This window comes from Nicotiana attenuata, unplaced genomic scaffold (genome assembly GCF_001879085.1).
Source record: "Nicotiana attenuata strain UT unplaced genomic scaffold, NIATTr2, whole genome shotgun sequence".
In the NCBI taxonomy this organism is placed as follows: Eukaryota; Viridiplantae; Streptophyta; class Magnoliopsida; order Solanales; family Solanaceae; genus Nicotiana; species Nicotiana attenuata.
Window position 1 is genome coordinate 41,174 of NW_017673207.1, and position 14,984 is coordinate 56,157.

General features: G+C 40.3%; 1 protein-coding gene across 8 annotated transcripts; it reads right to left on the reverse strand.

Moving 5' to 3' along the window:
- Positions 1-8,842: 8,842 nt before the first annotated feature.
- LOC109215728 (exportin-T-like) lies at positions 8,843-13,357 on the reverse strand. Of its 8 annotated transcripts, none has more exons than XR_002066393.1 (5): positions 13,248-13,352; positions 11,385-11,487; positions 10,884-11,086; positions 9,270-9,352; positions 8,843-8,884 (listed from the first exon to the last, which is right to left on the reverse strand). XR_002066393.1 is itself a non-coding variant. In XM_019379846.1 (3 exons), exons 1-3 carry the CDS (start codon positions 12,940-12,942, stop codon positions 11,005-11,007), a joined length of 237 nt encoding a protein of 78 aa, XP_019235391.1. In that variant the 5' UTR covers positions 12,943-13,240; the 3' UTR covers positions 10,683-11,004. The 8 variants fall into 8 exon arrangements, 1 of the variants encoding a protein (XP_019235391.1); XR_002066395.1 differs by lacking the exon at positions 8,843-8,884 and adding an exon at positions 12,589-12,642 and having other exon boundaries at positions 9,120-9,352; positions 13,248-13,354; XR_002066397.1 differs by lacking the exon at positions 9,270-9,352 and having other exon boundaries at positions 8,847-8,884; positions 13,248-13,351.
- Between the last annotated feature and the right edge of the window lie 1,627 nt (positions 13,358-14,984).

Consider the following 14,984-nt stretch of genomic DNA (forward strand, 5'->3'; position numbering starts at 1 on the left):
TCTTCTTTATGTTTTCCTTTTCGGGTGTTGCCTCATTGTTTTCGAGATAGACAGCTGTTATATTTCTTTCAGACCTTTTTATTTAGTTTATTCTTAGTGGTTCGTGAGTAATGTGACACCAAATCTTGGGTAGAGGTTGTTTTTGACTATTCCGCGTTTTAAATTCATCATTTTAAGACAGACTTCCGCTATTGTTCTTATTAGACTTTATGTTCTATATTGATGTTATAAACTGTTAAAGATAATTGCTAGTGATGGAAAGGTAATTAAGTTGGCTTGCCTAGCTACCACGAGTAGGCGCCATTACGGCTCTGATGGTGGGAAATCCGGGTGGTGACATCAACCTTGCCTTAGAATCTTTCTTGGTCATCTAATACCTAAGGGCGGTATGGTCGGTGTGCACTATGACTTTTCTCCCATAAGATATGGCCGAAATTTTTCCATGGCGAACACAATAGCCAACAATTCCTTCTCTGTCACCATGTAGTTCTGTTGAGCTTCATTCATAGTCTTGCTCGCATAGTACACTGGATGAAACATTTTTTTCACTCTTTGACCCAAAACTGCCCCAACAGCAACATCACTCGCGTCGCACATGAGCTCGAAAGGCAAGCTCCAATTGGGTGCGGTAATGATCGGGGTGGTGGTCAACTTGTGCTTAATAAGTTCAAAGGCCTCCATGCATTTCTCATCAAACACAAACATAGCATCTTTCTCTAGCAACTTGCAAAGGGGATTCACAACCTTCAAAAAATCCTTGATAAATTGCCGGTAGAACCTCGCATGCCCAAGGAAACTTCTCACCCCTTTGACATAAATGGGGGAAGGAAGCCTTGAAATCACCTCAATCTTGGCTTTGTCTACTTCAATCCCATGCTTATTAATTTTGTGACCCAACACTATACCCTCTTCGACCATGAAGTGGCATTTTTCCCAATTAAGAACGAGATTTGTGTCTTCACATCGGGCCAAGACTCTATCCAAATTTCCCAAACATTCTTCAAATGAATCACCAACCACACTAAAATCATCCATAAAGACCTCCAAAATATCTTCCACCATGTCAGTGAAAATAGCCATCATGCATCGTTGGAAGGTCGCCGGAGCATTGCACAACCCGAACGGCATCCGGGAGAAAGCAAATGTACCACATGGATAGGTGAATATGGTCTTCTCTTGGTCCTCCGGAGAAATTAAGATTTGATTATAACCTGAATATCCATCCAAAAAGCAATAAAAGGCTCGCCCCGCAAGGCGATCAAGCATTTGGTCAAGGAATGGTAAAGGGAAATGATCCTTGCGGGTCACCTTGTTTAGCTTTCGGTAGTCCATGCAAACTCTCCACCCGGTAATGGTCCGAGTGGGAATAAGTTCATTGTTGTCGTTTCTCACCACAGTCATTCCACCCTTCTTCGGCACACATTGCACCGGAGAAGTCCATGAGCTATCGGAGATTGGATACACCACACCTGCATCTAGCCACTTGATCACTTCTTTCTTCACCACTTCTTGCATTGCTTCATTGAGCCTCCTTTGATGTTCCAAGAAAGGCCTTGCATCATCCTCCAAAACAATTTTGTGCATGCAAAATGCGGGGCTTATTCCCCGGATATCCGCCAGAGTCCATCCAATTGCCTTTTTCTACCTTTTGAGCACCGCCAACATGGCATCTACCTGCATGTTAGTAAGACAAGAGGAAAGAATAACTAGTAACGTTGAATTAGAGCCCAAGAATTCATACCTGAGGTGTGGAGGAAGTGGCTTCAACTCCAACACCGGTGGCTCCTAAATTGATGGTTTGGTTGGTGGAGTTTTCCGATTTTCAAGATCCAAATACAATTTTCTCGGCTCGTAGGAATAAGAGCCCATCCCATGTAGAGCATTGACACACTCCACTCTGTTTGCATCATCATTGACATCAAGATTTAATAGCACGGACTCAAGAGGATCCTCCACGTTAATCATAGCACTTGTGTCATCCACGATCATAGCTGTGACAATGTCCACAAATGAGCACACCTCGGTGCTATTGGGTTGCTTCATGGATTTGCAAACATGGAAGACGACCTTCTCATCACCTACTCGGAAAGTTAGTTCACCCGCTTCAACATCAACCAATGCCTTCCCCGTTGCAAGGAAAGATCTCCCTAGAATAATTGGGACCTCATAGTCCACCTCACAATCCAAAATCACAAAGTCCCCCGGCAGGATAAATTTGTCCACCCGGACAAGCACATCATCAACTATGCCCAAAGGTCGCTTCGTTGATCTATCTGTCATCTGTAATCTCATGGAAGTTGGCATTGGTGGCCCAATACCCAGAGTCTTAAAAACTGAGAAGGGCATTAAATTGATGCTTGCCCAAGAGCACACAAAGCTTTGGCAAAGTCTGCACTACCAATAGTGTACGGGATAGTGAAAGCACCAGGGTCCTCTAATTTTGAGGCCATTGAATGTACTATGACACTAATTTGGTGGCTCATCTTGATAGTTTCACAGTCCATTGATCTTTTCTTTGTAACCAGATCCTTCATGAATTTAGCATAACCAGGCATTTGCTCCAAAGCCTCCACCAAAGGCACGTTGATGGATAAGCTCTTCATCATGTCAATGAACTTTTTGAATTAGTTGTCACTTTTCTGCTTGGCTAGCCTTTCGGGATAAGGCGAAGGTGGTCTAGGCAAAGGTGCCTTGGCTTTTGGCACCACTGGCTCCGGCATGTCAATTATGTGCTCCCTAGATGGGTTCACGGCCTCTTGAGTTTCCACCTCGGTTTCATTAATGTCAATCCTCACTTCATTGCTCACATTGTCATCAACCGTATCTTCAACTACCAAAGGAACCACATCTTCTTGCAACTCAACATCATCATCCACAACTTGCTTATCTTTCGAGGCATGCACATCACCGCCTCTCCCACTTCGTGTTGTAACCGCCATCACATGATTGTTACCATCCTTAGGGTTAACTACCGTATCACTTGGTAGAGAACCCTTAGGGCGAGTATTCAATGATTGAGAGATTTGGCCTAATTGCACCTCCCAATTCCAAATAGAGGTATCGAAGCCAATTGAGCATCGGAATTTTGGTTCTTCTTCATCATTTGTTCGAACNTAGAGAGGGTATTGGGGTAAGGGTAGTTCCGGTCGTGCTCTGTACCCACTAAGGAGATAATGCGGGTCATCACATTCCCCACATTGATGGGGTATCCCGCCATGATGGAAGCAACCAATACAGCCCGGTGGAGAGGAATGGTCTGGTCATGGGTAGTAGGGTCCAACCGACTGCTTACAAAAGTCAACCAACCCCTAGCCTCAAAGTTTAGTGTCCTCCTCAGTATTTTTACCCCCGCAGTCAACCATTCAGGAACGGTACCTGGGATTGCCAGGTACTGAGCTAACCATGGACGGACCCCCTCGCCCATCTCCAACTTTGCCAGATATAGAGTCTCGTCCTCGTCATTGAACCCCAAATAATCATTCAGAGACTGCCCGTCGAACAACACCTTTTTGTCTCGAACCTTGGTCACTTTGGAACCCTTGACGATGTGGGCCACATTACAATAAAACTCCTTGACCATATGTTCATTTGCCTCTATACACTGCTCCATAAATATTTCCCAGCCCACTCTAGTCCTAAACTGCCTCTGCGCGTCAAGGTTGTGGGGTAATAAGTCTTTGTCAATGAAACTTCGCTCCGGTATCAACTTTCTCACCGGCCACCACTCCCTAAACTTGTGGTACGCAATCTCACTGACAAATCTATCTTCCCAAACATCGGGCTTCCTAGTTCGGGCGATGCCTCCCACCTGAGGCTCACCACCCTAGCTCCCTGCACTTCCTCCTCATCCCCGCCTGCACTCTCCCCAGATAATGAAACTGTGGGGGAGGTGGAGTCATCCCCACTACCGGCTTCCGACCCCTCAGATGAATCAGAAACGACATTAACTGGCCTCCGAATAGTGGGTGGTGGAGGAGGAGTGTCATCAGTCAATTGGAGGTTGGTGACGATATGAGTTGGGACTGAGTCTGAGGAGATGTCTTGGGAGGGCAAATACTCACTCCCCGAAGAATGGGAAGCAGCTCTATCTGCGGCTTTTATCAGCTTTCGGGTTTTCTTTATGTTTTCCCGAGCTTGGGGAGTGAGTTTGACTATTCTCTTTCCTTTGCCCCCGGGAGGAATCACCTCTCCCGGGTTGATTTGATCCTTTGCCTCCTCGTTGTTTAACCATTGTCTACAAGCACAAACATCAAACTTTGTTAGTATTAGCAGAGACAGTGAGACAGATGTGTAATATGAATTGCAGAACAGAAGCAGAAAATTGCAGACACAATTGCAGGAACAGGCCAGTGCGGACCGCACAAAATAGCAGTGCGGCCGCACTGAGGCCACCGCGGTCCGCACAAGTGTAAGGTCCCCAAACACACTCTCTGAATCTCACCACCGCGGCCCGCACAAAATAGTACCGCGGCCGCGGTGGACCAGTGCGGACCGCACAAAATGTGGTGGCGGCTGCACTGGACAATGCACACCTCTCTGAGTCTCATCACCGCGATCCGCGAAAAGTGGTAATGCGGTCGCGGTGAGGCCACCGCGGACCGCACAAACATGACCGCGATCTGCGATGGGTGCCCAAAATTGGCACTAAGTTAGGGTTTTGGGTTTTTTGCTTTTTAGTTCAAGTTTTCACCTAACTTTGTCCCTACTCAATTTACCCAGTTAATAATACTCCTCAGGCACATAAAAATTAACAGTTACACTAACCTAAGCTAACAAATAGAGACAAACGGGAAGAAGAAGAAGCTATGGGCTACTGTAAATGAAACAAAAACTAAAATTAAGCACAAAGAAATGATTGAGATGTTACCAGATGTGTATATGTAATGCAAGTAATCACGCTAAGCAAGAATAGCAGGAAATAGGGAAGACGAACAGTACTTTTTGGGTCTTTGAAAGTCAATTTTTCGAAAAGGGTAAACGGTGACCCCTGAGCTCTATTTATAGAAAAAAAATGTAGGACCCGGTCTTACCTACCAGCGCAGCCGCACAAAAAGGACCGCGGACCACGCTGGGTTTGTTCAGAAGAAGTTTGAGAAGGCAACCTTTGCGGTCCGCACAAAACGGACCGCGGCCGCAAAGGTCCACCGCGGTCCGCACAAAATGCCATGCGGCCGCGGTGGCAAACTTCAAAGAGTCCTCATATTGGCTCACACCAGTGCGGACCGCACAAAGTGTAGTGCGGCCGCACTGGAAACTTCAGAGACTCGGCAATTTTGCAATTATGCCCTGCACTGCATCGCAACATCTCACAACCAGTTTACCCAAAAATCAATCCTATACTACCAAGAAAATCAAAGAAAACAAAAAGAAAAACACATGGGTTGCCTCCCAAGAGGCGCCTGATTTAACGTCGCGGCACGACGCGGGTTACCATCACATCATTTCAAATGAACAACAGCCACCACATGGCTATCATCGAACTTCCCAAGATAATGCTTGACACGGTGCCCATTCACCCTAAAGACTTCACCTTCAAATCTAGAGCACCAAACGGGGTCACACATACAACTTCAAATGGTCCACTCCACTTTGATTTCAGTTTTCCCGAAAACAACCTTAGACGAGAGTTGAATAAGAGCACCAAATCACCAATTTTGAACTCCTTTCCACGAGCATATTTGTCATGAAGGTACTTCATCTTGTCCTTATATAAGGACGAACTAGAGTATGCATGGAACCGGAATTCATCAAGCTCATTGAGTTGTTCAACACGAAGATTGGCCGCAACATCCCACTCAAGATTAAGCTTCCTCAAAGCCCACATGGCCTTATGCTCCAACTCCACTGGTAGATGACATGCTTTCCCAAACAGCAACCGATACGGTGACATACCAATTGGGGTCTTGTAAGCGGTCCGGTAAGCCCATAGAGCATCATCTAACTTTTTAGCCCAATCGGTCCTATTGGCATTGACGGTCTTGGACAAAATACTCTTGATCTCCCTGTTAGACACTTCAACCTGGCCACTTGCTTGAGGATGATAAGGTGTAGAGACTTTGTGGTTAACACCATACTTGGATAGTAAGGTATCAAAAGCTCTATTACAAAAATGCGTTCCTCCATCACTAATGATTGCCCGGGGTGTACCAAACCTTGTGAAAATGCTCTTTTTTAGAAATGACACCACACTCCTAGCTTCATTGTTGGGCAAGGCCACGACCTCAACCCATTTTGACACATAATCAACCGTTACAAGAATGTAAGTGTTCCCACACGAGCTAACAAAAGGGCCCATAAAATCGATACCCCATACATCAAAGATATCAACTTCTAGAATTGTGTTCAGAGGCATCTCATCTTTCTTGGAAATCCCGCCCGCTCGTTGACATTGATCACATCTTTTCACTAGATCACTTGCATCTTTGAACAAGGTTGGCCAATAAAAACCACAACTCAAAACTTTCGAGGCCGTTCTCACCCCTCCATGATGGCCACCATAGGGGGACGAATGACAAGCCTCCAAAATACTCATTTGCTCTCCCTCCGGGACACACCTTCGAATCACACCATCCGTGCAAATCTTGAACAAGTATGGCTCGTCCCAATAGAAGTCCAGACTATCCCGTTTGAGCTTCTTCCTTTGGTTAGAAGAGAGCTCACACGGGATGATGCCGGTCACAATGAAATTAGCAATTTCCGCAAGTCATGGCATATCACACATTGACACAGAAAGTAGTTGCTCATCAGGGAATGTATCATTGATCTCCAAGCCATCGCACGGCCTTCCTTCCTCCTCCAAGCGGGACAAATGATCCGCAACTTGGTTCTCACTACCTTTCCGGTCCACTATTTCCAAATCAAACTCTTGAAGAAGTAATACCCATCTCATCAACCTTGCCTTGGAATCTTTCTTGGTCATCAAATACCTAAGGGCGGCATGGTCGGTGTGCACTATGACTTTGGCCCCCATAAGATATGGCCGAAATTTTTCCATGGCGAACACAATAGCCAATAATTGCTTCTCCGTCACCGTGTAGTTCCGTTGAGCTTCATTCATAGTCTTGCTTGCATAGTACACGGGATGAAACATTTTGTTCACTCTTTGACCCAAAACTGCCCCAACCGCAACATCACTGGCGTCGCACATGAGCTCGAAAGGCAAGCTCCAATTAGGTGCGGTAATGATCGGGGTAGTTGTCAACTTATGCTTTAAAAGTTCAATGGCCTCCATGCATTGTTCATCAAACACAAACTTAGAATCTTTCTCTAGCAACTTGCAAAGGGGATTCACAACCTTCGAAAAATCCTTGATAAATCGCCGGTAGAACCTCGCATGCCCAAGGAAACTTCTCACCCCTTTGACAGAAGTGGGGGTAGGAAGCCTTGAAATCACCTCAATCTTAGCTTTATCTACTTCAATCCCATACTTAGAAATTTTGTGAACCAAAAAGTTGATCGCTGCCTAATCCGCACCAATAAAAGGTAGCAAGAGAGGGTCGCAATAGCTTTTACCCGATATGAGGGTCGGGATCGAATTCCTCAGGGAGCTAGAAAGGGAGTTGATGTATCTATCTAGTCTAGAATCGTATAATTGTTCCAAATGTCACTTCCAACATTTTTGGTTTTTTTTTTTATAAACTACTATTATAAAACTACTAATTAGGATTGAACTAGATTAAGCTACTAGATAATTGCTAAGAGTTGTATCTAATGGGAAGAAGGGCACTAGGGTCGTGACATCACCTAGGTGGCTAATTGACGGGTAGATGCTACTAAGGTTCGATTGACATAATTGGGGCTTATGCTATAACCGTTGCACAATTTTACGCACTCTCACACCTCTCGGTAGAGAGAGTGATTTTGCTCAATTGACTCTCTCGAGACCAAATGGAGTAGGCAAATTAGATCAAGCAACTAGGGTTCAAGTAGGGTGATTACTCTCTCGATGTTTAACCCGTTAATTGGGACTATCATTTCTCATGAGTCCATCCCAATTCCTTGTTGGGTCAATTTTGGAGATTTAGACTCTCTTTCTCAAGAAGAGTCAAATCAACAAAGCTCAAATCAGTGTTTGCAACCACCAATTCATAGATTAAAACATAAAATTAACCCAAATAGCAAACACACATAGTCAATCTAACCCTAGATGGCAACACCATCAATTACTCACACTAGGGTTGAGTCACAACCCTAGCTAATGGGTTTAGCTACTCATGCTTGAAGAAGAAAATAAATAAATAGATGATAAACAAGACATATTAATTAAATGCTAAATTAAAATACAAGAATCTATCGTTAATTTGAAGCTAAGATGCCAAAAATGGCTACAGATGAAGTTCCCACAAGCACAGCTCAGTTCTGGTGTTAACATATGACCTAAAAATGGTAAAATGTTCTATTTATACTAGGCTGGAAAAACTAGACAAAAATGCCCCTGCGGGGTCAGTGCAGGCCGCACAAAATGGACCGCGGCCGCACTAGGCTCTTGGACTTCAAATCTGGGCTCTCTGAACTTGGGCTCCGCGAACCGCGTAGAATGGACTGCGGCAGCGGAGGTCTCTAACGCGGTCCGCACAAGTATGACTGCGGACCGCACAGCTTGAACCATGGCAAATTTTAACTCTCTGAATCTCTCTTCCGCGGACCGCACAAAGTGGTAGTGCGGCCGCGGAGCCTTCACCGCGGACCGCGTAATGTGTAATGCGGTCGCGTTGCCTGAAGCCTGATTTTGCCATCTCTCTGAATCTACCTAGTGCGGACCGCACAAAGTCGAATGCGGCCGCACTAGGCCTTTTTGCCCTCAGTTTGCCTTGTCTTTGATACTTGAGCAGGTTTCACTCCCTTTGAGCCGATCTTTGACATTTCGTCACTTTGTCGATCAAACCTGCAATCAAGCACACTTATGAGCCTTTTGGGACTATTTTGTAACAATTTATAACCAAAGCGTAAGCAAAAAGGAGAGTAAAACACGTTAAAATCCCTAGTTATCACCACTCTGCAAATGAAATCTGGTACTCCCAACGATTCATGCGAGAACTCATCTAGCACCTAACAACCTTCACACTGATGTAATGAAAGTTACCAAAAAAATGATTTTTTACATGTGAAGAAAAAGACCATAAGAAAAAGACATCTATGTACATCATTGTCCTTAATAGGATACTTTTTCTACAATGTGTGAACGACATAAATACATTGTCTAGTAGAATCCTTTTCAGAAGTAAATAAAATGTTTGTATCTTCGAACACATCTAGTTTCATTATTTCACCTGAGTTGGAGCTATAGTCTCCAACTTGGTAGCCAACCTCAACTATTCCAAAAATGACACCACTGGAAGGTGTTTTAAAGTACCTTCAAAGCCAAGTTAAACACCAATCAACCAAAAAGTTCAAAGTGAAAAGAGTACACAGAAATTGGAGAACCACAAAGTAAATGTAACAGGCAGAGCCTCATATATTTAACACGTCTACGCATTATGCATGCCAATAATCAAATCTAATGAAAAAACAAATAGCTTAGAGAAGGACTGAAATCCGATTATTAGCTTTTCTATCAAATAGAAGTCATCTGGATTGATCAATTTACATCGATACTCCGACTCTCTAATTGGCCAACCGGTATATGCCAACTAATCGCCCAAAAAGAGAAGAAAGAAAACTCATTTTACATTTTGTTTTTATTTATGGTCACACGAATTAGCCAAAGAAGGCAGTTGCATCTTTAATATGCGACCAAAAAATAAAAGGCGGAAGTTTAAGAGGGGAACCTAACTCAATTGACCATCATTCTTTATGAGTGTGTATATTTAGCTCTAGGAAAATCAAGTGGAAGAAGAGATTGCATTTCAAGTGGGAGGGAATAGATAATTGGAAAGTCACAATTAAATCGTTATAATTCCAAATTTGCACCCAAAAGAACTAAGAGTAAAAGAAATAGAAAACTATAATCAGAATTGTGTAAAAGGAGAGAGAGAGAGAGAGGGGGGAGGGGGGGGGGGGTAGGGGGGGAGGGGGGTACTTACTACTACATCAAATTTTTGGTGGCTTCAAGAAAAGTTTTTTCTGGACAGTTAGTGTTGATAATTTTTAGCTAACTTTTGTTAGTTTATATAGTTGGATGCTACATTTAGAAGCTGCAATCTCACTTTTTCCAATAAGACGCAAGTCATATGCAGACATTATGCATAAGTAAATATTTTATCTAATGGATGAAGAATCAGTAAGGTAAGATATTCCAAGCACAACAAATAAATTAAAGATATTCCATCCTTAAAACAATCCAGATAGCAGTTTATAATCATCTTCTGATTTCTTCCATCAACTCATACTCTTCATCTCCAAGGGTTAGAAACCATCAAACAAAGTACTCAGTACCCCATATTTTAAACAAAATTCAAACCCCTTGTTTAAACTTTTTTATGCTATAAACTATCTTAACCGAAATTGTTCATATTAGCATTTAAATTGTTGTTCCTTAGTCTATCGAAGTCGATATACTAAAATCTGTAGTATCTTTGTTTGCAGACATTCTTTTCCAAATACTGATAACTTTATTAGAGTAGTATTTACAATTTAGTAGTAGAATATATCTCGATAATTGTGAGTTATATCTAATTTTCACTTTTAACACAATAGATAAACAGTAGCAATACTGTAATAGACATATACGTGGAAGAAGTGAGTTAGGTTCTGAAAATTCTGAGCTTTGGCATATAAGAGCCTCAACCTGTTAAAAGTATCTACAGTTAGTTCATTTAATTAATATAAAGTATGTGTCTAGAAATACTTGCATTACATGCAACCATACAATATGAACACCATAGGTTCCATTTGAGTGCATATACATCCAGCTAATCAGAACATCAAAAGAATATTCAATTTACCTGCTGACAAAGAGGAGTAAGCAAGGAGGACAGAAAATAAGATTGCTTCTCAAGTGGTACATCTTTCATTCCAATTAATAAGCCAGTCGCCGACAAAACTTTGCCGAAGCACATGCTCAAATCATGTATGCACCTCAAAAATCAGAAAGCTCCTTGGAAGAAGCACATATTGTTGTGAATTGAGCAACTGTATCTTGTAGATTCTGAATAAACATATAAAGTGAGGGTTTTAGAAACAGAATCCAAAGAAAAGAAAATGAAATTTTCCCTATTCACTGAAACTTAAAGATGAAACAAAGAAAGGGATGGGAAAATTAATACTTGTAGAATAGTCTCTAAGCAGGGTACAAGTTCTGCTTTGAGCAGTTTCACAAACATAATGAAAAGGTAACTTGCCCTTCGACTCACATTGCTATTCCAGTGATGTATACCTCTTTCATCAAGAAAGGCGCTCAAAACTAAGGGAATGCATTGTGTATTCTCCTGAAAATTTTCATATACCTTGTTACTATTTCCAAGTAGGCAAGTGCAACAAGCCTGTTGTTGTGGCAAGGGAACTTTGCCGACAAAAGCATTGGTATCAGTTCTCCCAAGAGACCATTTCCTGTATAAAAACCCAGAGGATTAATTTATTAAACACGACAACGAAATGAGATACTTGTTGGATCATCATAAACGCAAAGGAGAAGACTGATGAACAGAAAAACGATCAAGCTAGAAGTGAATAAAACTGATGAAAGAAAGAAAGAGAAAGGCAATATGAGAATAAAGGGAAGTGCAAAGAAATGCAGAACAATGAAGAAAGCAATTGATATTGATACAATTTTCTAGCTTACCTTGGTTAATAGAGTTTACCTTGTGAAAGAGCCAGCAAGAACTCGTAAAAAAAGACCCAAAAAGATGGATGAGACGACCTTTATTTCAACATAAATTACTCACACGAGAAAAAAGGAGAGGAGAAGAATCTCACAACTTCAGATCCACCTTCTTAAGACCGACGAAATGATATAAATGCTTATAAGAGTTTAGATGATTAATGTATAAGGTGGAAAAGTAAGAAATCTACTATTGAGTGCCTCTCATATCAGCGTCAATAGTTTTGCATCTCTAGAAACATAAAGTGACTGACCCGGCCACTCACTACGTACAACTATGTTGTTTTATCTTTTCATGACCTTTTATTTGAATAGAAAGTCACTTAACTAGGAATTTAATTCCACATCATTAGTTGAAAAGCTAAAATGATATTTCTTTCTAAAAAGCTTACCAATCTTTTTCAAAAGAATGCCATTAAACTTGTGACACAACTTCTACAGCGCACTTAGAGAAATCTAGCCAATCAAACTCCTTTTCTAGACTTAATTATGATGGACAATAATACAGTTGAACCTGTGAATTAGGATCGGCATTCATATAAGTATGTGTTGCTTTTTTCTTTTTAAGAAGCAAATGACTGAAAAAGGGGGAAGTTATGTTAAGGACAAAAGCAAAATATAGGGAACAGAAAGCACTATATAAAATCAGAGACATGTAAGCTACCTGATAACAGATGGGACTATCTCAGGCTAATCATTAATTTGAATAAATATCTTGGATTTGTTTGAATAAAAGAAACATCTTTAAACAGAACGTCATAATCCCAGAACTACATTCAATTCGTCCCCCATCCTCAAATGAAATGAGAGTAAAAAGAAAACGAATCAACCTAAGTATTTGGAAGAACAAAGAGATAATTGAATGATAATCCCACCTCGGTCATCTACATCAGAAAAGCATTTGCAGAAAAGTCAGATAAACCAAAATTAAATCAAGAGTCCAGATTTTTCCTTATTTAAGCAAAATTCCTAGAAATAGTGCATGTTCATTTAATTGAATAAAGAAAGGAGAGCAATTGAAGAGATATTATAAAGACAAAGGAATACCCAAAAAAGTCAATAGAAATTAATGCAAGAATAAACTATCGTAAGCTGCATAGGAGCTGAAAAACTGTCATGAGGAACAAATCACCTGGAATAGATTCAAGGCTTTGTAGTAAAATCACATTATAAATTTGGGGCATAGATCTTTCTTCAACAGCAATTCAAATAAAATATGAACAAAAATAGAAAAAACCCCGCATTCAGTAACTTTAAATAGCCATTTCGTAGTCGTGAGTCCTCCGACACATACAAAGTTCAAAGAACTGAAAAAAGACAATTCTTTTCCAAATCAATAAGAGATATACCTTTAAACTAAATTATCTACGCAGAAAAAGGCACAGGACTCTTTATACCATTAATCATTCCAACCATCTCAATAGAATACCCATAACTGATTGAAAAGAATGGAAAAAAAATAGCACAAAGACATCGAAAGAGAGTTTACCAAGCAACGCCGAAAAAGGATCAATTTGGAACAAAATAAATGCATCAATTTTGCAGAAAATAGGATATATAGTACTCCAGATGAGATATAAAACTAACAGCTTGTTTGGATGGTTGTTACCCGTTGTATGGTATTGTATTGTTATCCCAAAACAATGTTAAATATTAATTGTTTCATTAAAATTGGTTGTATTGTATTGTTAAATCCATTGTTTCGGAACAATGAAAAGTCACTTTTTTTTAAACAACCGATTTGGTGTGTTGGGATTGTTTCCTTCTTTTCTTTCCAATTATGCCCTAAGTTATTACTCCACAATTCTATTTTATCCTTCACCTTTTTTTCTATTTTAACTCCAAATTTCCAACCTATAACCTACTTAATTTTTTTCCAGAACTTCTACCGCCAACGTTAAAGGTATTTTGCCGCCTTCTGTTTTATTTTTTCTCCTAATTTGCTTTTAACTCAATTCTAATTAGATGTGCTCCTTTGTTTTGCCTTCTTCTGTCTCGCTCCTTTGTTCGTTTTGCTTTCTTTTGTTTTATTTTGTAAAATTATTTTATGCATAATTTATGATAAATTTAATATTTAAATAATTGAGGGTATTTTAGTAAACTTATCAGTTACAGTACAGTACGATACAGTTAAACCAAACAACAAAATATTATTTAACAATAACGAACAATACAATCTATCCAAACATTGTATTTATAAAACGATACGATACAATACAATATAATACATTATAAAACGACGGGAAACAATGATCCAAACAGAGTGTAAGTGAGAGAGAGGAAAAGAGAGAAGTAGAACGAACAATGAAGTCTGAGGTAAGAAGGAATTTAAGTGAAAATGGAGAAGATACTTAAAAGAGACAAACACGTGTACCTAAATGAGGGATATTGAAGGGCTCTAATTGAATTGCAGTACACGCGTTTAGAGGAGAAGGGCAAAAAATTATATCACCCAATAGGATATGTCCAAGTTTATAGTACAGTTCACGTTGCTTTTAGTACAAATATGGGTTGCAGTGTTCGTCCACCTTAGCCTCATATATATAGTAGAAAAGAAAATAATAGTATCATGTGAAGATCATCAATAATAATAAACTAGTTCATTAGGTATCTACGAAGCATAATTATTGTACATGAGGAATAGAACAAAGGGTGTTATAAGTAATTACAGACATCTCGAAAATCCCATAAACTTGGAATATTCACAAGGAGATCATCTCGAAATTCCATAAACTTGATATATTGACGAAGAGATCATCTCGAAAATCCCGTAAACTCTTGGGATTTCACAAACAGATTAAGACAACTAATTGTGTCTTTTTCAAGTTTGACAGTTCTTCCCCAAGATCAATTTAGAGCACGATCGATCGCTTCTTAATAATCAAATACTTCAAGAAGAAAATCCGCATAATGTTCGACTTTCATGGAGATTGAATACATCCAAGAAAAGTTCGCATCATCCTACATTCGACAAACACACAAATAATTCGGAGAAAAAAATAAGGGAACAAATAGAATTGTACTCACAATTAATTTATAATAATACTTTTCTCTTAAAAAAAAAATAACTACACACCCTTGGAATCAGTAAAAGCTCTATTTCACGGCGCTCAGTATTTCGCAATCTAATGCACATTTTGAACAACCTGGCCATTTTCCCAGACAATACAACTTTCTTTAGAGAAACAATTTTGCCTACTTGGCTTTATTGTGGTAATTATGGTTC